Source organism: Dromaius novaehollandiae, chromosome 1 (genome assembly GCF_036370855.1).
Source record: "Dromaius novaehollandiae isolate bDroNov1 chromosome 1, bDroNov1.hap1, whole genome shotgun sequence".
Classification (NCBI taxonomy): Eukaryota; Metazoa; Chordata; class Aves; order Casuariiformes; family Dromaiidae; genus Dromaius; species Dromaius novaehollandiae.
The window spans coordinates 93,448,410-93,472,810 of NC_088098.1; the positions used below are offsets into that span (position 1 = coordinate 93,448,410).

At 45.5% G+C, this 24,401-nt stretch overlaps 2 protein-coding genes across 4 annotated transcripts in view; one reads left to right on the forward strand and one right to left on the reverse strand.

Moving 5' to 3' along the window:
* Positions 1 to 24,401, reverse strand: part of ZDHHC23 (zinc finger DHHC-type palmitoyltransferase 23) — a 45,188-nt gene that overhangs the window by 12,319 nt on the left and 8,468 nt on the right. The gene's annotated exons all lie outside the window — the stretch shown is intronic.
* Positions 360 to 22,820, forward strand: CCDC191 (coiled-coil domain containing 191). Of its 2 annotated transcripts, XM_026093974.2 has the most exons (17): positions 360 to 540; positions 966 to 1,004; positions 1,800 to 1,941; positions 4,158 to 4,289; positions 4,829 to 5,007; positions 5,514 to 5,737; positions 6,573 to 6,729; positions 8,971 to 9,161; positions 9,935 to 10,184; positions 11,114 to 11,589; positions 12,118 to 12,212; positions 13,805 to 13,887; positions 15,308 to 15,409; positions 16,613 to 16,756; positions 17,983 to 18,135; positions 18,505 to 18,659; positions 20,184 to 22,820. In XM_026093974.2, the coding sequence occupies exons 1-17, from the start codon at positions 472 to 474 to the stop codon at positions 20,314 to 20,316; spliced, it is 2,724 nt and encodes a 907-aa protein (XP_025949759.2). In that variant the 5' UTR covers positions 360 to 471; the 3' UTR covers positions 20,317 to 22,820. The 2 variants fall into 2 exon arrangements, with proteins under 2 accessions (XP_025949759.2, XP_064376403.1); XM_064520333.1 differs by lacking the exon at positions 966 to 1,004.

Genomic DNA, 24,401 nt, shown 5'->3' on the forward strand with positions numbered 1-24,401 from the left:
CCCCGCACCCGATCCTGTCTAAACCGCAGCGTTGCCGTGGTACTCACAGGCCGGGCAGGGTGAGCTGCGCCACGGCCGGCACACCGCGCACGGCCCGCAGCGTGTCGCGGGTGAGGTGGGGCGCCGAGCCGGTGCGCGTGTAGAGCAGGCAGCCGGGCAGCGCCAGCGCCGCGGCACCGCCCCGGCCCAGGCCCGCCAGCGCGCCCAGCCGCCCCCCGCCCGCAGCGCTCAGTTCCACCCTCATAGCCGCCGGCCGCCCCGCCGGGAGCACGGTCCCGGCCCGCCACCGCCGCGCGGCCCTTCCCGCGGCCCGTACCGGCGGCCGCGCGTGCCACGGCCGCCCCAATCAGCTCACACTACATCATCGGTGTGCGACGGCGACGTCGCCATGGTGAAGCTGCCCGCGGCGCGGTGCACTGTGGGCCCGGCGGCGCCGCGCTGAGGCGGCTCTCGGCGGTGCCAAGCGCGGCCATGGCCTTCCCGGGGCACCGGCCGCAGCTGTTCCACTGGCGGCGCCTCACGGCCGAAGCTGGAGCGACGGTAACGGGGGCCCCGCGCGGCCGCTGGCGCTGCAGGGCAAGGTGGGGGGGGGGGGGGGAGCGGCCATCGCTCCGCTAGGGGCCCTCCGCCGCCGCCGCCCAATCGGGCCCGGCCGCTGGGGGTGACGCAGGGGCGCCCCGCCCGGCGCTGTCCAATGAGGGCGCGCCCGCGCCAGGGGGGGGCGGGGCGGCCGGGCGAGTTGCGCCTGCGCCTGGGGCCTCTGCCGTGGCCGCGTGCGTCAGCCGTGGGGTGGGGCGGGCCGGGGCGCGCGGCGCCCGTGCTGCGCAGCGGCTGCATCGGGCGCCGCTGGGCTGGGGGAGGAAATGCAGGTGGCTCCGAGCTTGGTGCTGTTAAACTCTGGTTCAGGAAGGAGTTAGTCAGGTGCTTGAAGCGCTTCTTTCTCTTTTTTCTGGTCTTATTTCTAGCCAAAGTTTGACTCTGACAATGTGGAGCGCTGGATCAAGGTGATGTAATTTTCACAGTGATTTACCCTGACGTCATGCATGTAACTTATGGGTAGAAGGTAAAACTTGCTGTTGAGCAGCGCTGCAGGTTATGTGTAAGTGAGACACTTACCCCAAAGCACTTTCTCTAAAACCAAGGAGAAAGAAATCAGTTGTGAACTTCCCTTCGTATTGCTTCTTTGGGTATCTTCATCCTCCCATCCTTAGCCTGGGTCCTATGGCAGGTAGGAGTGTGCATGCCTCCTCACCCAGCCTCCTAGACCTCTCTGGCAGCAGCTTGCTCTGGTTCTCCCTATTGCCAAGGGAAGAAGTTCTGCACAAGTGTGGTCTCTCTGACGTATGGGTGTTATATGTGAAAATACAATGACAAGTCAGGACCATTTACCTCACAGAGAGATGAATATAGGACAGAAAATTGTTCAGACTTTGCATACTGGCCAGATGGTTGTAACAAAGCTGGTTGATACCAGCTGTCACAGTTGGTGGCTGCTGGGGACTAACTCAGCAAGTCTCCATTCAGCCCACAGGGGCTGGCTGTTTGCAGTCTCCCAAAATGTTCTCCAGTCACTATGACTGGCACTGATTGCCAAATGAATGCTCATTACTTAAACATTTGTAAGTAAAATTTCTCCAGTCAATCAAGAGCAATAGCAGAAATGTGTTTCCAAAGAATGATATTGTTTTGGGTTGTATTCCTTTTGATGTTTGGTCTCTCTAAAGGAGAAACCTGGATATAGGAAGTTTGAAATGATTATACATCACTCCCTAGAAATGTTTTCCTTTTTTAATTTAAAGAGAGTGGAGCAAGCCTCTGAATATGCAGTCTCTGAAGCTTTTTCCATTCAAAAGCCAAGTTATCTACAAGGGCTTTGTGGTCCTGTGATGAATCTGGAAAGCATGGAGCAGCTGCAAGATCATGATGAGGCCTATGAGGAAGGTGAGCATAAATGTTGCTTACCACAAGGTGCTTGAAGGAACACTTCTTGATCCAGCTTTATTGTTCTGCTCTGAACAGGCTACTACAAAGCTTGAGATCAAAAGAAACTTTATAGTAAGGTAGATTAGAACCTTTCATCTAACAGAAACAGGCATAAGAAGAATCAAGTGCTGGAGTTCAGGGTAGATTTTAGATTACCAAAGAGAAGGATGAACTCTCTCTCCTGGAGATTTCAGGTCAAGACAAGGATAAAAACTACATTTGAGGATAAACTGTAAGGTCAAATACAAGTTACTAGGCTACAGTAAACTGGATGAAATCATGTGATATATTTTTGACATCAGGTCAGAATGTGAAAATAGAACAGCCCTGTGTAACTTTCACATCTATGAATAAGTGTGTGTTTTTGCTTTGATTCACCCACAAAATTTTCCTAATTAAGTAAATATGCCCTTTGTAATGTCTGCAGCCACAAGTGCTTTGCTGCAATCTGAAAATAAAACTGTGGTATATAAATAAAGGAGGTATGATCTCCCATTAATGCAAGAAGTACATCTGCAGTGTAAGAAACTGATAAGAGAGAGGATTTTAAAAACTATGAATTAACTGTTCTTTTAAGACTCAAAAGTGAGCCTTACAGAAGAGATGAAGTCTCTCAAGAACAACCATTCAAATAGAGGCAGTCAGCTTTTTCACTTGTAATCATCCAAGGTTCACCTAACAGCCCAGAGTACACCCACCTGCTTACACTGCAATATCTCAATGCATTTTACAGTGTGGCTCAAAAGGAGTCAGCTTTCTATCACTGCCAGAAAAGTTGCTTGTTTTCCTTGTGTTTCTTTATTTTTTTTTTTTTTTGCCCTTCTGTGCTAGTATTTCCCCCTTTACAGCTACCAGTCCCTCAGGATTGTTTTGGCCAAGAAAGGTACCAATATGAGAAGTACTAGGACTCACGTACTCCAGTTATGAGGAGCTCACATTCCCTAGTCAAAAAATTAACCCCATCCACCATGTGATAAGCTATTTTTCTTTCTTCTTTATCTTATCAAATATACTTCCTTGTTCCTGAACTGGCCTGAGAGATTATAAAAGAGAACAAAAGTGATTTGAAGTACACTAAACATTGGTTTTATGTTTTTTCAAAAAAACCCACCCCTTTTTAAGGGGCTTTAAAAAGCCCCATTGTTCATTTTGCTTTTATTGCCTTAGGAATATCAGAACACTTTCTGAATATCTTCATTTTGTGATAGTATTAGAGATCTGGAGCAGATGCTCCTGTCTAAAGGCTCTATGCCTTTACAGGGATGACTTGCACTGCAGTGACTGACAAACTCCCTGTTCTCTGCTCACTGCCCAACCTTGTCTCATGGTCGGCCCAGCTTCTTGAGGGATAGCTCCTGATGCCTTGCAGTTTAAAGCCCTGTGCTCTGCTTCAGGAACAGCTTGGCCACCATGCAAAGAGGCCGGGTGGTGAGTTGGGGCAGCAACCATGTCAGTTGTCCTTGCTCTTCAGTAGCACCTCTGAAAAATGAATTTTTACATTTATCCACAGAAGGAATTTATACCCAGCTTGTTTGTCAGGCATTTGAGTTCACTGGGAGTAGCAAATGTACCATGGGTGCATTCCTGTACTTAGTCTTAATTTAGTCCCTACTTAAGCTTGCCACTTGACTAACTTTACTTTAGACTTGTTGGTTGCTATTGGAGCAGTTGTTCTTGCAAAGGTTAAACTGTACACATGAAGCAGCCATTTGTCCAAACAGTGATTCTTCTTGTATTTAACATGTGGCAACCTTGGTCATACATGTGGGAAACATCTGAGTGTCTGCTAGTGCAAAGGTCAAAGATTTGAAAGCTATCTGACTTATGAATTACCTCATGTGTATTTTGTCTCCTTGATAAATGTTATTATAATCACACAAGTGATCTAAATGTCCAGAGAATGTTGTAGGAAAAATGGTGTGGAGAAGACTTCATTTTTCCTATGTGACAGGGAAGAAGTTTGCCACCTTCTCTTCCTGTTTTTTTTATAGACCAAGAAGATGAAAACAGAATTATTAGTCCTATTCATTTTTCTGTTGCAGATCAGCTTTCAGTCATTTTAGACAGTCTTCTCAGCATGTCATCTAGCTATCCCAGAGACAGAGTCTTGCTAGTTTAAACTTACGCATATATTTTTAAAGCAAGTAAAGTCATCAGTCTCTTTCCTCATGTAGCTCAAGAACTGCTCAGTAACTGGATAAAGTCCAAACTGCAACTGGAGTTGATGAGTGATGGCGAAGAGGAAGCTGGCTCTGTCCTCCTGGAACAGCCTTCCGCAGCCTTTCTTAAGTACCAGCGGTTTGATGGTGAGAGCACAACAAAGCAACTCTGTGACTCACTTTCTGAGGATGTGCTGGGGGAGGGAGCCTGGCCTCATGGCTGGTCAGACTGAGTGGTATGAGTCACTCTGTGGCCAGGACAGTGGGCTCAGTAGGATCAAGATTAGAGGCGAAGATTTTTTTTCTTCACAGCTCTTAGCACAGCTTGCTGTAGGACTGCATAAATGCACCTCATAAACATTTGATGTCTCCCTATGTAAAAGAGATTTTACTTCCTTTGCTCTTGAGGATTTGTGAGGCCTGTTAAATTTATGCAGCAGTTTGAGATGCTCAGAAGCAAGGCAATAAAAAGGGCAAAATGTTGTTATTGCTCCAGCATGTTTAATGGGAGACTGATAAAGAGTCTTTGGGGATAAATGGAATGCAGTCAGTATATCTGCTTTCATCAGAAATGCATGCACAGTCTTGAAAAGTGATCCCGCAGATCACAAAGCCTACCATAATTAAAGGGAGAGGGGTTTATTCATTTCAGACTAGCTTGAGATGATCTGCTTTTGTCATTTCAGACTTGTGCAGCTATCTGGAACACGAACTGGCAAGTTCTTCTGTCCAAGAATACCTACAGCATCTTTTGCAGAGTAAAGTGGTAGACTGTGGGATAGTGGAAGACCTGAGAACTGAAGACATCAAGGAAAAAGAAAAACCTGCAGATCCACGAATAACCATGGAGCTCAGACACAAGCAGGTGTGCAGGCAAGGCAGCACAATTAAAAGGAGTAAGATGGAGATCTATATGATTAGAGGAAGTACTCAGTGATAGGTCCTCAGTATTCTCTCCCAGCCTGCAGTGATCCCTGACTCAGAGGCAAATAAGCAAGGATACTCCTTGGAGATTTAGCAGAAATGTTACTTGTTTCCACATGCGTATAAGCCATTTGCAACAGCTTGCACTGTCAATTTTCATTACATCTGTTCAGATTTCCCCCCTTTCTGGAGACGGACAGGAAAAGCCACTGCAGCCCTCAGTTCTGAGTTTGCTTCTATTGACTAACGCTGGTTTAATCCCACTCTCTTGAATGGAGTTCTCTGCTAGTCTGAGAGCAGAATCAATCCAGTCAATGCCACCTATAGATAGGGTTGCTTGCTGCATGTGAAAGGTGGATTGTGACCCACCCTGACAGCTTACAATGAACCTGAAATACCTCAGCTTTTGGTGGCTGCTTTGACTTTTGCTGATTTCTTCCTTCCCAGGTGAAAGAAAATCGAGTGAAGTATCAGAAGGCATTAGAGCTTCAGAGACAAGAAAAGGCCCTTAAAAAATCAGTTCTGTTTGAGGCCAAGCAGAGAGCACAGGAGGAAGACAGAAGGAAGGCCCTGAAGGCCAAGAAGGAGGAAGATGCGATCCAGAGGGAGATGGTGAAGCTGCGAAAGGAAATGGCTGAGAAGAGACATGTCATGGCAGAAGCATGGAGAATGTAAGAGGGAGAGGGGAGCATGGGACCCATTCTGCATTGCTTCATCACATATGAAAAACTTCTCTTATCAGTTTCTCTGGCTAAATGGAAGAGGGAGTGGTGGTCCCAAAGGAAACATTTTCTGTTCTTGTGTCTCCAAACACTCCTGAAATCTTTCATTCCTTTTTTACCAACTTTAATGGCAGAGTTTATCATTAGCAGGATGATGGGTTAAAATTGCTGTTAGCTTCCTCTCAGCCATGACCAGTATACACACTGAATCAAAAAGCAGTGTCTTCACTGCTGCTCGCTCTCCCCATCAACTCTGGCCATATTCAACCTTGTCAGTGTCTAAAATGGTACAAAAGCCAGTAGACTTAAAAAATAAATAAATGAAATGCTGGCTTGCCTGGAATGGTCTGTGTTGAAAGTCTAGCACTTAAAATAGGCTTCTTCTTTTAAGAGAGAAAAAAAGAGAATCCTTGGCTGAGAATTCTGCAGAGACAGGATTTCTGCTTCTGCTAAGCTTAGATTGCCCCAGAGACGTGACCTGTAGGGATGCCATTTATTTACTTGGGCAGCCCTGAGATCCTGAATCTTCTTGTACAAGGGTTTTTCTGAAATCTCACTATTTTCATCCTGCTGCTATATTTTGGAAATGCCTCCAGACTGAATGTAATGACTGGAACCCCGAATCATGATGGGGGCTCTTCTCTGAAAAGGTTGAGTTTAATAATTAGCATCTTTCTAAGCTGTGCAGGTCATTATCTTAGAATTGGCCAAAAAGGGGGTGAGATCTGTACTGTGGTGTTTTCCTCATTGTCTGTGTTAGATTTTGACATTCTCCACCTTCCAGGGAAGGGAAAAGACAAGAGAAAAGTCAGAAGCTGTCAATGCAGGAGGTATCTATTACTTTGCCACTGCCCCTGGACTTGAAGAAAGAAGAGCAAGGAAAGGAAAAACAGAGAAAGGTTCAGGAGCTGCTGAGTAGAATTCACACCGATAACCAGAAAGTGAGCATTACCCTCTTTTATCTGAGGCTCTGAGCTACCTCTCTCAGCTACTGTTTGCAGTCCTGGTTATCAGGATTTTTTACATCTTCCAAACTCTTCTCCTGATATCAGGAAAGTAGAGGAGCAGGGAAGGAAGTATGTTGTGAGACTGGGAGCAAGAAATCTTGAGCCTCCGTCCCCAGCATGTCTGTGACTCAGTGTTCCCAGTGGGAGGTTTCACTAAGAACTGGGGAGAAGATATGGCTCCTAGAACAGTTGTGAGCACAAAGGCTTCTGTGATAGGTAAATAAGCAGATGAACAGAGGAAGCCTTGGAACCATTTGCTTTCCCTTGAGGAAAGAAGTAGAAGGGGTAAAATAGCACAAAAGGGCCTACAAAGCCCCTATTCTGTCCATGGGAAGATTTTCTTCCTGCAGGTCTTGTAAAAGACATTTTAAAGATTGTCTTGCAGGCCCCGGCGCAGGAGCAGGGAGAGGAAAGAGGAAAAGAAGTGGTGAGGTCTGGGCTGAGTTTTGTGCTGGGTCTCCAAGAGTGGCAGCCTGCTATCTTATCCACAGTTCCTGGAAGATCCCCTCCCACAGGGTGCAGGGAGACAGAGATACTGCAACAGCTCTTCTGAGGCAAACATGCAAATTTTAATAATTCCTAATAGAAAGCTAGGAAGCTGTTACTTTCGCCCTGATTACTGGCCCAGAGCTCTTACTCCACTAGTTCTGAAAAACAGCACAGGAATGGTGCTTTGAAGGGACATAAAAACACAAGGTCTCCTGGCATCCCGAGCCTACCTGCTCATTTGTTATTGAGAGATTACATTTGGAGGACCTGGTTTGGTGAAAAAAATCTATAGCAAGTGGCTTCCTTGGTTGGTAAGTTAAAGGGGGTGCTTTCTGTCTGAAATCAACTACACTTTCCCTTTTACCAAGATAGATACCTAAATGTAGGGATTTTCCATGTTTTCCTTTATATTTTTCAATATCATCATCATGAGAGTTTACAAAAGGAAGAAAGACTATCCTGCTCTCTTTCTGATACCAAGACCAACTCTGGGTTAAACTCCTAGTTGTATCAAATACCTGCAATTAAAGAAAGATCTTTTTGTACTGAATAATCTTACATGAGCAGGCTCAGCGAAGGGAATACATTTTCCATTGTGCAGATATGAATGCCACTACATAATGTTTTTAATTAATAGAGCACTTACCATCATTAATGCCTACTTATCTACATCTAGAATGTTTTATGCAGAAGAATCCCATGGCTTCTATGCTGGTTCTCCCCAGGTCTCAATTCATCTACCTATGTACTGGATTTGAACTTGGCTACTGTTTAGCAGTACACAGTCTCTCTCTCCAGCACAATCTAAGCTAAGGAGATAAGCCTAAAAGAAACCACAGAGCAATTTATGGCTGGCATAATGTGAGAAACCACAGCTTAGCTGAGCTAAGCGATAATGACGCTTTGATTATTTTCTTAAAGCAGAAAGAAGTAGCTAATACATTGACATTTCGTCCTTTTCATAAGTCTCCATTTGGAGATTTCCGTGACTGAGAGAAATGCAATTAATACAAGGCATTATGACAAAAGGGGAACAGCTGAGTCCTGTGAGTTGACCCACTTGGAAGATCAAAATGAACAGTGTCTGCAGTGACAGGGCTAGAATTATGGGGAAGATTAGATAGCAAATTGCTGTTCTGTACAATATAAATCACTCGCAGAGGCAGTGGGTCTAATTACATGATGGGGGAATGCTTTAGCTTCCTGCTGAAACAAGGGTGAGCTTAGGTCAAGTCATAACTTAGCGCTAGAAAGAGTCTTGATTTTTTTTGTCAAGTTGCAAAAAACCAGCGAGTGGTCCACGGAGATATTTGAAAAATGTTCTCCACAGAAGCATCCTTATCTGTAGAATCTTAGACATTTTCTAGATTTTGAGGCATTTCCCCTGTTTCTAGAAATGCTGTTCCCATATCCCTCACCCATTTTATTTCTTTACACTTGGTTAACTGAGTGTGTTTCACTCAAAAGCAGAATCCTATGATGTTGTCTTTCTAGTCTCTTTTTGCTTTTCATAGAAGTCCTGTACCAGCTGCATTATTTCTTTACTCTCAAGGATACTTATGGAAAGCACGGATGCTAAAAAGAATCTCATAAAGGAAAGCCAGTTAAGGGGATGGATGGAGAGGATCAGCATTTGTGTGATGGATTATAACTTTCTTATTGGTTTTATCAAACTCTCCCATGCAGTGCCTGCAACGACATTTCTCTGCTTGGTTCAAACTCATTCTGGAACACAGAATTAAAATGGGAAAAGCCAGAGCCTTTGCTGACTGGAAACGCCAACTGAAGGCCCTGCGAGCCTGGAGAAACTATAACTGGGCCCAGAAAGTGGAGCGGGAAACACAGCAATTAGAAGTTCATCTCCAAGATCAAAACAGGTAGTGACCCTACACTGTGGAATGCTTCCTCCCACAGCTGTCCTCGGACAGTGCAATCCTCAGAGGGATGCAAAAGGGGCTTGTCAGCTAACCAGCAGGAGGAAAACTGTAGCTTTTTGAGAACATTGCTACATTGCTTGCGGTCTGCCAGAGACATTTTATGGTACAGATCAAAGGATAGAGATAAACAAGATTTTGAGTACCTTCCACAAACCTGCATTGCACTCTCTCTCCCTAGGTATCTTTCCTGGAACATCTTATCATGGCTTGCTCTGCACCCAGGGAATATAAGGATCCATACTTAATGAGTATCGTTATTGCCTATTTCAGTAGCAATATAGTAGAGATCATTTTGACCAGTGCCCTTCATCAGGGAGTGTGCTGGATGAATTCTCCAACAATAGGGAAAAATTCTGTTCTTGCAGTTGTGTGGGAGGCTGTGTGGGGAGGCACTATCCCTTCCCCCCATGCAGCTGGCAAGGGAACAATACCCCTTTGACACCTATCCTGCAGCCCAAGGATGACACAGGAAAATACAAAATGTGAAGTAGAGAAGCTTATTTCAAAGTAATGGGCATCCTCTCTGCCCTCCCATTCCTTCTTGCAGAAACACCGTACAGCTTTGGAGGGTCTCCAGAGTCAAGCAGCAAAAAGGTTCAGGAAGTTGTGGGGCCTTGCGGCATGGCCTAGACTGCTGTACTAAGTGTGATTGTTTCAGGCAGGCCTGGGCAGGAGCCTCACTCCTATCATAACACAAGTGCTTTCTCTTTGAGGAAAAAACAACTGTCTGCGGAGCATAACCAGCGACGGCTTTTGCACTCCTGCTTTCTGGCAGGGCAGCACTGGAGCCAAGGAGAGGCAGAAAAGCGAGAGCTGCAGATCAAGAGAGGGGAGACAAAGAGAAAGATGGCACAGCTGCTGGAGGCAGTGTCACTGGGAAAGGGTGGCCAGGATGGGCCACCAGAGGTTAGCAAGACTAGGACAGCAAAAATGAGTCAGAATCAACATTTGCAGCAAGATAAGGTAAATCTTTTTCCCTGTAGTTTTCTCTATTGGGATCCCTGTTCTCACTGGCTAGATCAGCGCTGTCCCAATGAAGTGCTTTGGTGCACTCAAATAAAGAGAGCATTGCCTCAGAGAGAGACTTTTTGCACAGGGTGAGCCCCAAATGCCCACCTGCAACTGTTTATGAGGGAAGCCTTTAAAGATCAGAGGTGAACATGAAGGACGGTAGATGAGTTCTAAAATAAACTCTACTGCTTCCAAAGAAAACCCTTCATGTACTGTGAGCCACAATGAAGTTCCCACCCCCAGATCACTTTTGCTGAGAGATTACAGTTAAATCTTTGATGCCTGCCTAGACTGAGAAAGAATAAAACTTGACTGCATGACAAGAGATTCTGTCATGCTAGTGCAGCCCTCTGGCTTTTAAGTGTGGGGAAAAGAGCTGTTCCTAGATGTTTCATGGTAACGCACATCACAAGGAAGTAGGAGAATCAGAGGTTGCTTCCTTAAACTGGCATTTTTCATTTTTAACAACTATTTTTTTCTTTAATTTTAGGTCAAGTGCTTAGTAGGGACAACCCAGTCCAAAGTGGTGTGTGCTAACCCCTGAGAAATAAGCTCTCCTGAACTGCTCTCCCTAACAAAATAGCCAGGACATATTCCTGCCAGAGCTCTTGCCTGATCAGGATTCCCTCCTCCCAAGGAAATCCTGAGATGGCACACAGCTCCTTAACAGTTCTTTCCCACATCCTCCCTTGCTGTGCATAACTGTGCCCCCCCTGCCCTGCCTAGTGACTGGATGAAGAGTGCATAGCCGAGATTGTCCTACTTTTCAGGCATCTCACTAAAGTTTCATTAAAGAAAAACTTCTTGTGTAGCAAAGGTAGAAAAGAGCTTGGTTTTAATCGCTACCAAGTCTCTCTCTTTTCTTTTCTTTTTTTTTCCAGTCAACTGAAACCTGCCTCATACAGGGAGACCTGGACCATGCTAGAGACTGCTCTTGTTGGGATGCTTCTTACACAGCTCATCCTCTTTCCCACAGAAAAAACAAGTTTGCCTGGCAGATTACCTTAAAACATGCAACCCTGAGTGCCCAGGACCTGGCTGCGTGCAGGAATCAAATAGCCGGTCTCCCGCAGCAGTTTCAGGCACCTAGGACAAAGAGTGCCCCTGCTTATGGTAGTTGTTTTGAGCACCGTCATGCCTTCCAGCAACAACTGATTGAGGAGCAGAGGCGGCAGCTTCAGGAACAGCAAGAGCTGATCCTTGAACTGCAGGAAAATCAGAGACTGAGCAGAGCTAAAGAAGAGGTAGTACAAGCCACAGCTGTCACCCTAGCATTTAACAACCCTGTCTCACAAAACAGGGAGGAAAACCTGAAGAGGAGAAAACAGTCTGACTGCAAGAATACAAGCCCTTTGAGGTACAAACCCTTGATAAAGCAGACTCAGTCATAATGTCTCATTCCTATTCAAGTTGAGCCAGAATTTGTGGGGGAAGCTCCCAGGAACACCTCAGTCATATTAGTGGTACCAGCTGTTGCTCTTGCCTGTGGCCTAGTCTCAAGGGTAATATCAGCCTGGCCACAGTTCTCCATCCTTCTCTTTTTCTGCAATGGCTTGGTACCATGTGAAGCATGAAGGATCCACTTAGAAATAGCAACACTGGAGTGTTACACATAGGAGCAGCAGAGATTTATATAGTTAGGGAAAGAGAGAGAGATCGTCATCCTCAGTACTTCAGAAAATACAAAAGACCTAGATCCTCCCTCTAGAGGACACATCATCAATCCCATTTCAGACAGAGGAAAGGTGTATTGGGACCTGATAATGAAACTGCCGCACGGTGGAGAATGGAAACTACAAAGCTTGTTTCTTAATTATATTGAGTAGGTGTGAGATATCATTTGACTGCATTCATTGATAAGTTTCTTTACTCTTTTGTTTCACAGCCTACCTGTTTCTCATGGGCCAGAAAACACAGGGGCAGGGACCCAAAGCAGGAGGCCCTCCAGCCGGTTGACCTCAGCTCATCCCATACTGAAAGGTATCGTTCTAGGTAGCAAAGACCATTTCAGACAACTCTTCTCAATAGCTTTTCTGAAAACTCTTTCTTGGCTTCAGCCTTCCAGGATGATAACAGTATGCAAGTAAAACCCTTCACTCTTTTCACAGCTTGACCAGAGCTGGAAGTGTGAGCTGTTTTCATGCACAAGCAAAGCCCTTATAAAACCTAGAGCACTGCAAGCCCCCCCAAGTCCATGATCAGTATGCTGTGGCAGTGGTTATTCCCAATACTTGTGATAGTCTTGTCACACCAGAAACAGAGAGAAGCTGTATAGGGCTTTTTATTGTCAGTCTTATTCCCTTCATTGCATGTCCAAGTAACTGGACCAGCCAGTCACCCAAATTTGAGATTTCAAAGGGAATTAAGCACCTACCCCAGGTTTTGTGAGACAACAGTAGCTAGGCTGGGGAAGGAGGTCCCTTCCTTCTGTGAGATATCCCCCCTTCTCTGGTCATCCTGGAGCAGCATACACATATTAAACATGCAATGCTGCTTTTTTTTCTCACATAGTAAAGTGGGATCAGGTTCTGCTACATCCCCAAGTCATGTTCTTCCATATCAACCTAGGGGTGGTTGTAGTCTGCTTGAAATGCAGTCTGGAATGTGATCATGGTAATGTTTTAACAGTCTTGGGATCACCAAAGCTTTTTGGCCATGATGGCCGGGGGCTAATAGCTGCCTTTCATTAACTGAAAGTGTTCAGCTCCCACACTGCCTAATCCAAGCCATCCATCACTTTGACTTGTCTGGACTCAATATAGCTTGAGGACAGTAAGCAGTTTTTCAGAGCTCTAAAGTGCTTTTGTTTGGATATCCCAGTGAATAAGTTATCACTGGATGACTTTCCCTTGGCAGAGGATCCTGGGAGAGGTGGGAAAAGAACCTGAAGAAACTTACTGTGGTCAAAAGACTGAAATGCCCCCTGATTATCTCTTGCACCAGCCTGTGCCTCATTTGGAACCTCAGGGCAAGTGAGGACAGGTTCTCAGCTCCACTGCATGTTCTGTGAGGTCATGTCAGCACCGTAACACCTTTGCTGACAGCCAGCAAGATTGCTGCATTGCAGCTTATCTCCCAAAAGAAGTGTTAAGAAGCAGTAGTTTCTCGCTAATGAGACCAAATGCTTGTGTGTCACTGCAGCAGGGATGTTTTCTATCATGACATGCCTCTGTAAATAAGCAATGGAAGCTTACTGGAGGTCTTGGAGACCTCACTGCAGTTGGTGCTAAATCAGATGGTGTGAGCCTCATCATTCGGACAGGGAAGGCAGGGATAAAAAGCTCTGGAAACAGCTCCTTTCATAATCTAGCCTCATGGCTGTGACTCTCAATGAGGGAGAGGGGAGTGAATCTAAGTGGGGTAGTCCTGGATCCTTATGAGTATTTCTTGTTAATGGCACTGCCAGCCATAAAAGCTGGCAGAAACCGAGCCCTTTAGCGCTGGTCTCTCCCAGCCAACAGAGGGCATGCCAAGAGAGAAAAGCTGTCATCCTTCCTGTCCACCAAACTTCTGCTGTTATCCTGTAGCGCGTTTCCACTAAGCCTTACATTCTCTTCTTTCCATTTTTCTAGCTATGGAGGAGAGAGCAATTCAGCGGGCGGAACGGAGGAGAAAACTGGAAGAGGCCAAACAACAGAGAGAAGAGGAAAAACTGGTAAGGAAAGGAAAGTAGAAAATGAAACAATCTCTTTTACACCATTTCAATTGGAAAAAATGCTGTTTAAACCCCATAGAGTCAGGGGCTGGGAAAAGGCCCTTTATAAAAAAGAGGATTTTTATGGCTTGTGAGAAAGCAAATGTCCAGCACACAGTAAAACAAGCCCTGAAGTTATTCCTGCATTTGTATACAGTGACCCCACTAGCCTTGCCATATCACAGGCAGATACTTGCTGTTCATTTCCTTCCCATTGCAACTCTAAAAGTAGCCTCCCTTACCATCAACCACATCCACTACCTCTTTCGCACCTACCTCATGACCATGGCTGTCTTTGCCAAGGATGGGAAGAGTGAAAGAGCAGGCAAAGATCCACTTGATAGGAAAACCCACCATTTGCCAAGTCCAATCCCCTATCTTTCCTGTTCAGTCACATCAGGATATGCAGCTTGAGGACATACAGTCTGACCTAGTAGAAAATCCTACATATTGGTTTATAACAAATCTCTGCTGAAGCTGAAAGATACTGACAATGTTTGTGTAGTTAATATACTTAATTCTGTGATATACATCCCACAGAGGAACCTTCGAAGCTTCAGTGCATTAATCTATTCCTGAGATATTGATACAAAGTTGCATTAAGATTAGAAAGCTCAGAACTGGGGTCCTAGAACAACCAATATTCCCTCCTCCTCTAAGCAAGAAGGATGCATATGTCTATGTAGGAGGCTGAAACAAGCTTTAGAGAACATTTTAACCATAGGGTGGGCATGCAAGCAGGAAGCTAGATTTCTTTGGCTGCAGTTGCCGCAGTCAGAGAGATTAGGAAACATGGTCATAGAAATCATGCATTGCAATGTGTTTTTTCAGGCCTTTGATGCATGCACTTAAGAGCTAGAGCTTTGCAAAATGAAAGTGGGAGTAGGTAAACATTCAGAAAAAGATATTGTACCAAGTACAAGCATTGGTAAAGTAAAACAACTTCTTTGATCTTCAGTGTTTGGGGGAAAATATAATGTTTGAGCACCTGTAATGCTGCTTTTCTTGTAGAAGTAAAACTTCACAGCACAGAAATATTCCAGGGGGTCAGTACGGGCTTCAGCAATCAGGTTATCAATAAATAACTTCTCCTGAAAAATTTAAATGGTGCCCTAAAAGTGGGCAAATATTATAACTTAGGGCAAAGAAAGATGGGGATGTGTAGACAGTAGAAGGAACAGTCCTTTCTCTCCCTTCCATAGTTAATTGTCCAATACAGATCATATCTAGCATATGACAAAGTCTGCTTCCTTCTGAAGTTTTAGACACTGGTCAGTACTGGAGGAATACCACTTGCCTGGGATAGCTTAAGAGGCCCGTGTTCCTCAAAAGGTCATGTGTACTGCATTCAGTTTTATTTTAACCCATTTTCTTTTTTAAGGCCCAGCTGAAGGCTAAAGAGGAAGCACATCAGAGGAAGGAGGCTGAGGAAAAGAAAGTGCAGCAGGAGAAAAGACAAGAGGAAAGGAGGCAGCAGAAGCTGGTGACCAAACATTTCTGTCTCCCCTGCATTAGCAGGATTAGGGAGGAAGAGCCACTACCTGCTAGCACTCAGTCAGCAGCTCGCGTGATGTGAGCTGAAGGTCTTGGATACTAGAGCAGCGTTTCATACCACAGCACAGCTGTATCGACCTACCACCTTCCCCCTTTTTGGCCATCTTAGTAGAAAGGCTGTGAACTGAATATGCCGTGAAGTATGTACTGTCTCTGTCTCGTAACCAGATCCCAGCTGGTGGCTGTTCACTGCTGAGGTATATTCATAAGCCCCTGCAGTGGCAGCATGTCTGGCCTGCTTCTTTCAGGTTACTCCTTCCACATATGTCTCCCTCCAGCATACACAGCTATACCAGTCAGAAACACATGGCTTAAAAGTAAACAAGCCTGACAAAGATGCATCAAAAGGCAACTTTCCACTTGAAGAATATGGTATCCTTTCCTTGGAACCAGCAGTATCCAACAACCTAGGAATAGCCCCACTTCATTCTTCTTACTTGGAAATGAGCTGTCCTGATAACCTAAATAGCACTGCACTTGAAATTCTACAGGGATTTGACCTACAAGTACTGTTCAACTTAAATGGAGAGTTTTAGGATGTTTGACCTTCATCGCTGAGTCGCAGTCAAAAGTAATATTGTACAGTTACATAATACTCATATCTCTCTCTACTGTTTAGGCTGGAGTAAGCGGTAGGGTCCATGCTTAAACACAATCATTTTTTGTATAGATTTTCAATTCAGTTTAAAAAAACAGAAATCTGCCCTCCTGCAGCTCACAGAAACATCCCCTCCTCCCCAGCTGATGAAGGTCCAACAAGAGGAGGTATTGCTATGTCAGTGCTGTTGGTAGGCACAGATGATGTGGATGTTCTGCTACAGTAACACCAAACTGCAGCACTGAGGAAAGGCCACGTGTTCATGCAGAGTCCAGGGAAATGTCTAGAAATGCCGTCATCTTCCCTGAGGATTCTGAGCCCAGAGCAAGACAGCTTGCTCTGCTTTCTAGCACACAGCTGACTTGTTCTAGTACATTGGGTCGAGTCTGGTCTGCATTGCTAAAGATGATGCAGATTGCTATTTTCTGTCAGCCTAGGACCTCCAGCTCCAATATGACAACCTACTTGTGGTTAACACTGCTTAACATCTACTTTACCCAGAGTGAATTAAAACTACCACTCATTGTATTACAGAAAGAACTGGAAAAGCAGAGAAGGCTGGAGAAAGAGCAGCAGCTCCAGAAAAAGGCAAGCGATCACTATGAGAAGGTGCTGCTGAGAAAGTTGGGATTGCTGCCATGGAAGAGACTGAGGGAAGAAGCCAAGAAAAATCTGATGGTAAGTGCTGAGGACAAAGGAAAGGACTGGTGCCATAGGAGGAAGGGAAAAGGAATAGATGGCAATAGTTAGAAGAAAAGTTAATAGCTTCTAAAGCCAAGTAGAGAGGGAAAAAGCAAAAATTCACCCTGCGCACCCTGTCCTATATTAGTTCTTTAAACCAGTCCATCTGACAATAATCATGAAAAGTCAAAAAACCACAATGGTGGCATCCCCATTTATAGCTGCTTAAAGAAAAAGCAAAAGGACAGATAAGGGAATGATTTCAAGCTAATGAGAAGAAATTGTCATTTGTTAGCCTCCATTGGTTCACAGTACCAACTGCCAAATGATTTGATAGTGGTAACACAGTGGGATTTAGTTTAGTATAATGCATCCAAAAAAGAATCTTTGAAGTTACATGATGTGAGTCTGTTCTCTGGCACCACAGCAAAAGTAATCAGTAAGGTACTGCTAAGCCACTGGAGTTATAGTACAGTTAGCCCTGGCCCATCACAAGGGCTTTCCCTCTCCCCGAAGTCACCGCTGGAGCAGTGATGGCCACTGCTAGAAGCAGGATACCAAAGACAATAATCCAGTGGTCTGTTCTAATGTGGCCATGCTTTCAGTGCAGAAGAGCAAGCAGTAGCTTCTGAGAACTTAACGCATACATATTGCTAATGAAATGTTTCCCTACATGACTGAGTTGGCATGCCTTATTAGAGGTGGAATAGTAACACTCAACCATATCCTGAAGATTTAGCCAAAGCCCAGAGTTGAGCTGGCAAGCTTCCATTTAAGTCACTAGAACTGAAGCTACTTAAAGTATTCAGCCAAATACACAATGCCTCCGGCTGGGAAGAAGTGGAGGGATAGCAGCTGCTCCATAAGTCCATCCTGCTGTTCAATCCATGTCCTGCCAGTCCATCCTATGGACCAGGCTGGACTGTTCGCTCCTGTTAGGAGCTGCTGCTCCTTTCACAACAGGTTAGACTGCCTATTTCCAAAGGTTATTCTCTAGAAGTGACCAGCGTCACTGCTGGGGATATGTAGAGGCATGATAGGGAGATTAGTCTTGTTCTTTATGCTGCGCTCTCTTTGTGGGAACCTACCCAAAAGTTACTCCAGCTGTCAGATGTCTATGTTTTAGGGGCCCCAAAATTGAGATAATTTTCCCATGTATCCAGTTTTCTGTAACTGGGGCTTACAGAGTAACTCCAGCTGCCTTATCTCCCCCCTTTGCCCAGGTTGCACAAAGGCACCATTGCTTGGACCTGCAGAAGAAGTGCCTGATGGCTTGGCTCCAGCACACCCAGAACAGCCTCATGGAGAAGGTGTCTCGGGCTGAGGACTTCTATTCCCTCACATTGCTCAGAATGGGCTTCAGGAACTGGCTAAAGGTTTGCCTGCGCCAAATGGTAGAAATGATACGAAATCAGCCAGCTGCTGCCATACTGCCCCCTCACCACAGCCCCACTTCATATGCTGGCAGCCTGAGCTACACTGCCCTGCTTCCAGCCCCACCCTTCTGTTCTTCAGAGACCTTCTTTCATCTCTCCATCATTCTCTTCCACCCAGAGCCCTGTCCTACCTGCTGCTCCCCACCTCCACCTTTTCTCTTCCTCACTCTGCTTCCTGCTGGTTTTCTTCCACTCTTGTCCCATTATCCTTCACTGCCGTTTTCTTGACATTGCTCTGTATGGGCTTATTGAGCTGGAGCCTGGGAGAAGGAAGCTGTTCTCACCTCTTTCTCTGTCCTTGTTCCCTAGTACAAAGAGTATCTTTCCACACTGGAGGAGAGAGTGAGTACCCTCCATACAGCCTACCTGAAGAAGAAGTACTTCTGGGCATGGTTTGATCTGATCATGGAGGAAAAAAGCACATTATGGGAGGAGCTGAAGATTGCTACTGAACATAGTAACAAGTAAGTATCATCCCTTGCCAGTGATTCTTTTTACTTGGGTTTAATGTACCCTGTAAAATATTTCGGAGATTTTGATTTTGACAGAGCAATGATCTGCTCCCCACAAGCATGTGAAACACTGTCCTCTACTACTGGTATTTTGCTTCTGTGAGAGGCACAGAAACCATCAGCAGATGTTTATGGTAAGAATTTCCATGCAGCCTGCAAAAGGGAGTTTAGTCCTTACCTTTCATAGGACTTTTACATTTGCTGAAAGAGAATACAGTGAAAGGGGATAAGTGGCTGAAACTTTCTGAGCTGATCAGCAGATCTGGCCATGCGGCTTCTGCTAAGAGCTGCCTTAGGAAAATCTTTAAGTGTAATTATAAGAAGCCAAATGATTGTGCAGGAATTACACTGCATGGTTTTGTCCACAGTGGATGACTCAGTTTACAAATCCAGAGCTGACCAACTAGAAACTGTCTTGGGGAAACTTCCTGTTTCTGTCATGATCAGCCTGATTTTGCAGTGAGAAGTACAGCACATAGCTCTATTGATCATGACTGGAGCTGAATGCAGCCAGTTCACTCATTGTCCCATAACTGCATTAGCTGTGCATTTTAACAAGAGGAAAAACAATTATCCAAAGTTCAGCAGAAAACAGAATCCCATCCACCTACCTGACTTAATGAATGCATGTCAGCTGCATGCAGTCATGTATTGGCTTTATGGGTGCATAGCCCAGACAGGATCCACAGCACCTCAGAGGAGAACTAAAAGAAATTCACCTCTTATGTGGTGTAGTGAACTTGCTCTAGCTTGCTGAATCAGTAAGATCAGAACAGTACATGATTTCGCCCAACAAACCACCAGCATAATGTAGGAGTTGAGGAGAATTCAGACAAGGAAGAGACTGGATTTATTCTACATAGGACTTCACATTAGGAGCATAATCACTTATTGTTCCTCGTTATCACTTCCTCCATTGACTGGTGCTACTGAAAGGCAGCTCAGACCTTGACATGGTAAACTGCTCTTTAGAAGGGTCTGTTCCCCTATATAGGAACCAAGGGCAAGGCATCTCTGGTAGGGAGCCTAAAATCAGGTAACAATTGGAACCCAGCTGTCTATACTCCTGAGTGATTGGTCTGAAGAAGCCTGCTCTTTCCATTTGTGCTTCTCCTAAAGAAGCTGCTTTTGGAGACTCCATTTAGCCTCTAAGAAACATCTTTCATCTTCAGAGTCCCAAACAAACAAAAGCTAATGAATCCTCCCAGAGGGAGAAGCAAAATCCTCAGGGGAGAGCGATAAAAAAAAAGGCAAACTGTTATTTTTCTCTAAGATGATTGATGTATTAATGAAATAGTATGCACACAGATGTTTAACATGTCACAGCTCTGATTAGCAGCAGAAAGGACAAATCCCACAAGTATTTTAGGGGAGGTCATCCTCTTCACCCCCCAAATGGAAGAACTCTTTTAATTACCTGGCATGTTGAGCACTTCATCTTACCACTTTGTTCTTTATGTCCCCAATTGCTTTAAGGAGACTCATGCTGAGCACATTCAAGGCTTGGAGGCAGTACCCATTACTGATGAAAAAGGAAAGAGAGAAAGAGGAGAGGAAGAATCAGCTACGGAGGAGAGTAGCTGAAATTCTCCCAGACTTCCAAACATGACAGAAGACTGTGAGCACTGGGAAGAGACAAAAGGATACACTGTTCAGTGCTACCTTCCTACTGACTGAAACAAACCCAAGGGGAAGCCCTGTCTGATGCTAAGGGTAGCTCTACACCTGAGGGAAGTTCTCTGTGACCTCTGCAGTTGTCAAACTTGGTCAGACTAAACTGACGATATATGGAAACTTGCCTGTTGGTTTCACTCTGCACTTGGTCTCCAGGGAGGCCTCCCAGTGCAAAGTCTCCCTAGGAATGCCTTGGCTCATGGTAGTGAGCAGTGCTGGGGCCTAGGTAACCAAAGCCCAGTGTGGGGTGTGTTTCAGGCCAAGTGCGCTTCCACACATGGGGCTGTGGCACTGACACCAATCTGCCTTTTTCATAGGAAGCACAGAACTGAAACACACCTATTTTTTCTTAAGCAGTAACCTGGTGTTTTTCTGTTACCAGTCCTCAGTAGGTGAAGGCTTGATCAGAGAGTGAACAGACTTCCTTGTCAGCTGACCCCTGCTAAACCCTACAGTGAACTTGGCCACACAGTGAACAGGTTATAGCCAACTGTGCCAGGAAGTTTGGTTGGGAGGAGGAGAGGGAAGAGCTGTTTATCCAAATAATATTTGCTAATGGTCCAGGTCACAGCATCCATACATGGACAATCTAAAACCTGGATGCTTTTTTGAGGGAGAGTCACTTGCAGTGCTGGCCAGCTCACAAGCATAGTGCTTCTCTACTTTTGGTGACAAAGTGTAGTTCCAAACTTAAGATCCTCTATCGTCCTGTCACTTAAACTTTTTCCAGACATGCTGCCTGTAGGATTTAAGAATGTATTGTGTAAGTCAGATTTGGCCTTTTTGCTTGATCTAACACCTCCAAAAAAAAAAAAAAAAATCCAAGGAAAAGGCAGATTGTATTTTTACACAACTTAAAGCTGGCATGATTAAAATGAAGGCTTCTCATCACTGTTTAACCTTAACTTGCAGCATGGTGCAGGTACTGTAATGCAGCTAAGGTACAGTACGTTGTGTTCTTAATAGCATAAGGGAAGAATCTGGCATTATTACCCTCCTTGTTGTGATGGGGAAAAGTTCTCTCCAAAAGCATTTGGCTGCACAGGGAGCACTTAGGTAATGCAAGAATGAAGACAGTTTACTGTTATCTAACGCACTGTGTGTGCATTGGAAGTTCCCAGTAAACCCAAACCTGAAATGAGCACAACTGAGCTGTCAGTAAAAGTGTATTAGAAGCTGACTGAATGGCACTAGACAGAAGGCCAAGGCCAAGGCCCCTAGACTGGCATTAAGCACTGCTAATGAAGTGGTTCAGAATAGTTCAGATGCTCAGGCCCCAGCAGCAGGCTGCAGAGCTTTAGCTTCAGGAGTTGGTCCTGCAGAGAGCTCACAGCAATCTGGTCAGAGAGCTTCCCCTCCCACACAAGCTGAGCTGTCAAGCAGACTCCTAGCACAGTACTAAAGAACTAAGACTGTCACTCTCAGGTTGCCTCCCACAACCTCCCTCCCTTCCATTAACATTCACTGTCTCTCAAAGGCTGACTACAGACCTGACCACCAGCAAGTCAGATGAGCACATTATCCAAGTGCAGGGAGCTGAAGGTACCTCTGTGGAGTGTAGGCGAGTACAGAAGGAGACCATCTGGCCACACTAAAGGCAGATTGTGAGAGGAAGCTACAAGCTGAGAGGGGGCTGAGTAACTTGGCTTACAGGGAAGAATGGGCACTGCAGAAGGGTAGTATCTTCCAGAGAGGATTGAGCCAGCGAGGCAGAAAGGAACAGAGTTGGACAGTAAACTACTAAACTAATTCCCCAGTGCAGTTTGCAGACTTGCTTGGTGCTAATAGCAGCAATCGCCTTAGTATGTTCTCTCCCCTAGGAAATCTCTCAAATTCTCCCACATTCCAGGCACTAGTTATGCACTACATGTCTGAACCAAGCCTTCCGCTCTTGGGTTACTGATGGTCTTCACATAGAAAGGCTATTTGACTTTCTCCTTACCCTGCTATATTCCTTGTCAAACCCCTGCAAGTCTCCACCCAACCCTAAATCTGAATTCATGGCATAGGTAAAAGATAGGACACAGAGGATGAAAGGCAAGGATATAAGGGCTTTCTCAGCTAGAGAGAAGGTAGCATTATAGGCAGCTGGAGACAGGACACACTGCAAGCTTTAAGGGGAGTAGCGGGAGCATACAGAGCAGTAGAATGGATCAGCCCACGTGCAGCCTCATCTTGACTGTGGCACAAGGCTAAAGTGGGATTGAATCTACCTCCCCACCTGCTAAGAGTGCCCCACACCACTGTCTATTCAGGGGTGCATCCAGGTTACTAAACTACAGACTCTTTACAAAAAAAAGCCACAATTGCACATTTTGTCCTCTAGGCCCAGACCTCCCACTAACTTCAATATCTGCTCACCATCCATGAAAATGATGCCTCATGTGAAACAACTCCCCACCCCAAACATGAATTAAAGTCAACATTTGCTTCTGAAAACTGGCCTTTGTCTCTTGATACCCTTGAATTCCAGGGTGTTCCTCCATTCATAGTAGCTTAGATAAAGGTTCTCCTACCATCTTGGAATTGCTCTTCTGCTAGATGGTCCCAGCAGCAAGATACCAAAAGATGATCCAGGAAGAGCTGTACTTTGACACTTATTTGTGCCTGCCTACTGCTAATCCCATGCTAACATGGAACTAAAGCCCTGCCTGGATTCAGCTGTGGGATGGGGATATTATTCAGTGATCAGGCACATTCATGCTGCACCCGGTAAGGATCAACAGAGAGTTGAGAAGCCCCTTAGCTCTTCCCATTAATTCATACCTGGCTGAAACAACTTGTACCTCCTTGGCCAGTGATGCCATTCGCAGACTGTACAGGACACCCCTAAAATCCCTGGCATGATGTTAGCGTTCTGCAAATTAAAGCTCCAGCAAACAGTTCCCAGCAGGAGTGATGCACAAGTGTCAGACTGAGGAAACAGCTTCAGCTTACAACTGTGGCAGAGCTTCCCTCCTGCTTCAGCACCTGGTTAGATGCAGATGTCAATGCATTAATGCTGGCCATCAGCTCTTTCCCAGCTCAGGCTCACTTCTGCCTGCCAGCTGCTTGCTTTATCTTGGCACAAGAGGGAGGTGGCTGCCTAGCCAGACATACCTCCTGCAGTAGCAGGGAAAGGTGGACTTTTTACTTTGGTGTGACAGCAAATTAAGCACTGTGAAATGATTGCAAACTCCCTTACTCTCCATCCCCATACTCTGCCAGCACCTGTCCTGCAGAGGTCTTACCCACGTGCCTCCCTAATAAACCTTGACCCCTGGAATGTTTCCCCCCTGCCTTGGCACACTAGTCTCTTCCTTTAAAATCTCCCAGGCCCTGCTCAAACTGGGTTTGAAACAGTACCCAACATATTAAACTATTCCCTCTTGCTTATCCCAGGCTCAACCTGCTTACAGCAAACAAGACTGTAGTTAGGGACACTAGTAGTTAGCCTGGGCCCTGTGTACCTTTGTGTCAATAGTACATGAATCACTGCAGTCTGGTCCACAGGTCACATGTTCACAGGCCTGATGTATGTCACAGACTCCAACAGCAGTACAGCAAGCACCCTGGCCTTCCCCAGCACATGAGCTGCCACTCCAGACATGCCCCTGCTGTGTGGGGACAACACAGCAAGCCACAACGGAAAGGGAATAAAAGTTGGGGAGAGACAGTAGTCTCAAATGTCCCCCTCACCAGCACCAGGGTTAACGAAGCTGGTGGCAGCTGGAGCGTCAGAAGTCTGGCACCATTCTGCACACACCACTCACCCAACTACAAATATGGCTTACTACTCATGCAAGGTCCTTGTCAACAAGTGCAAACAAAGCAATCTTCAAAGTGAAATAGCTGAACAGGCAAAAGAAGTGCCACCTAAGTGAATCAAAGCAGACCTCTGGAACAGTCAGTCAGAGGTACCTGCCATCCTCCTCATTAAAAGTCATCTTGCCTTTCAACAGATGTCCGAGATACCAACAGCAAGGGGTGTGTGTCTTCCCACTATCTGCACAGAGATTATCCATGTCATTCCCAAACGTA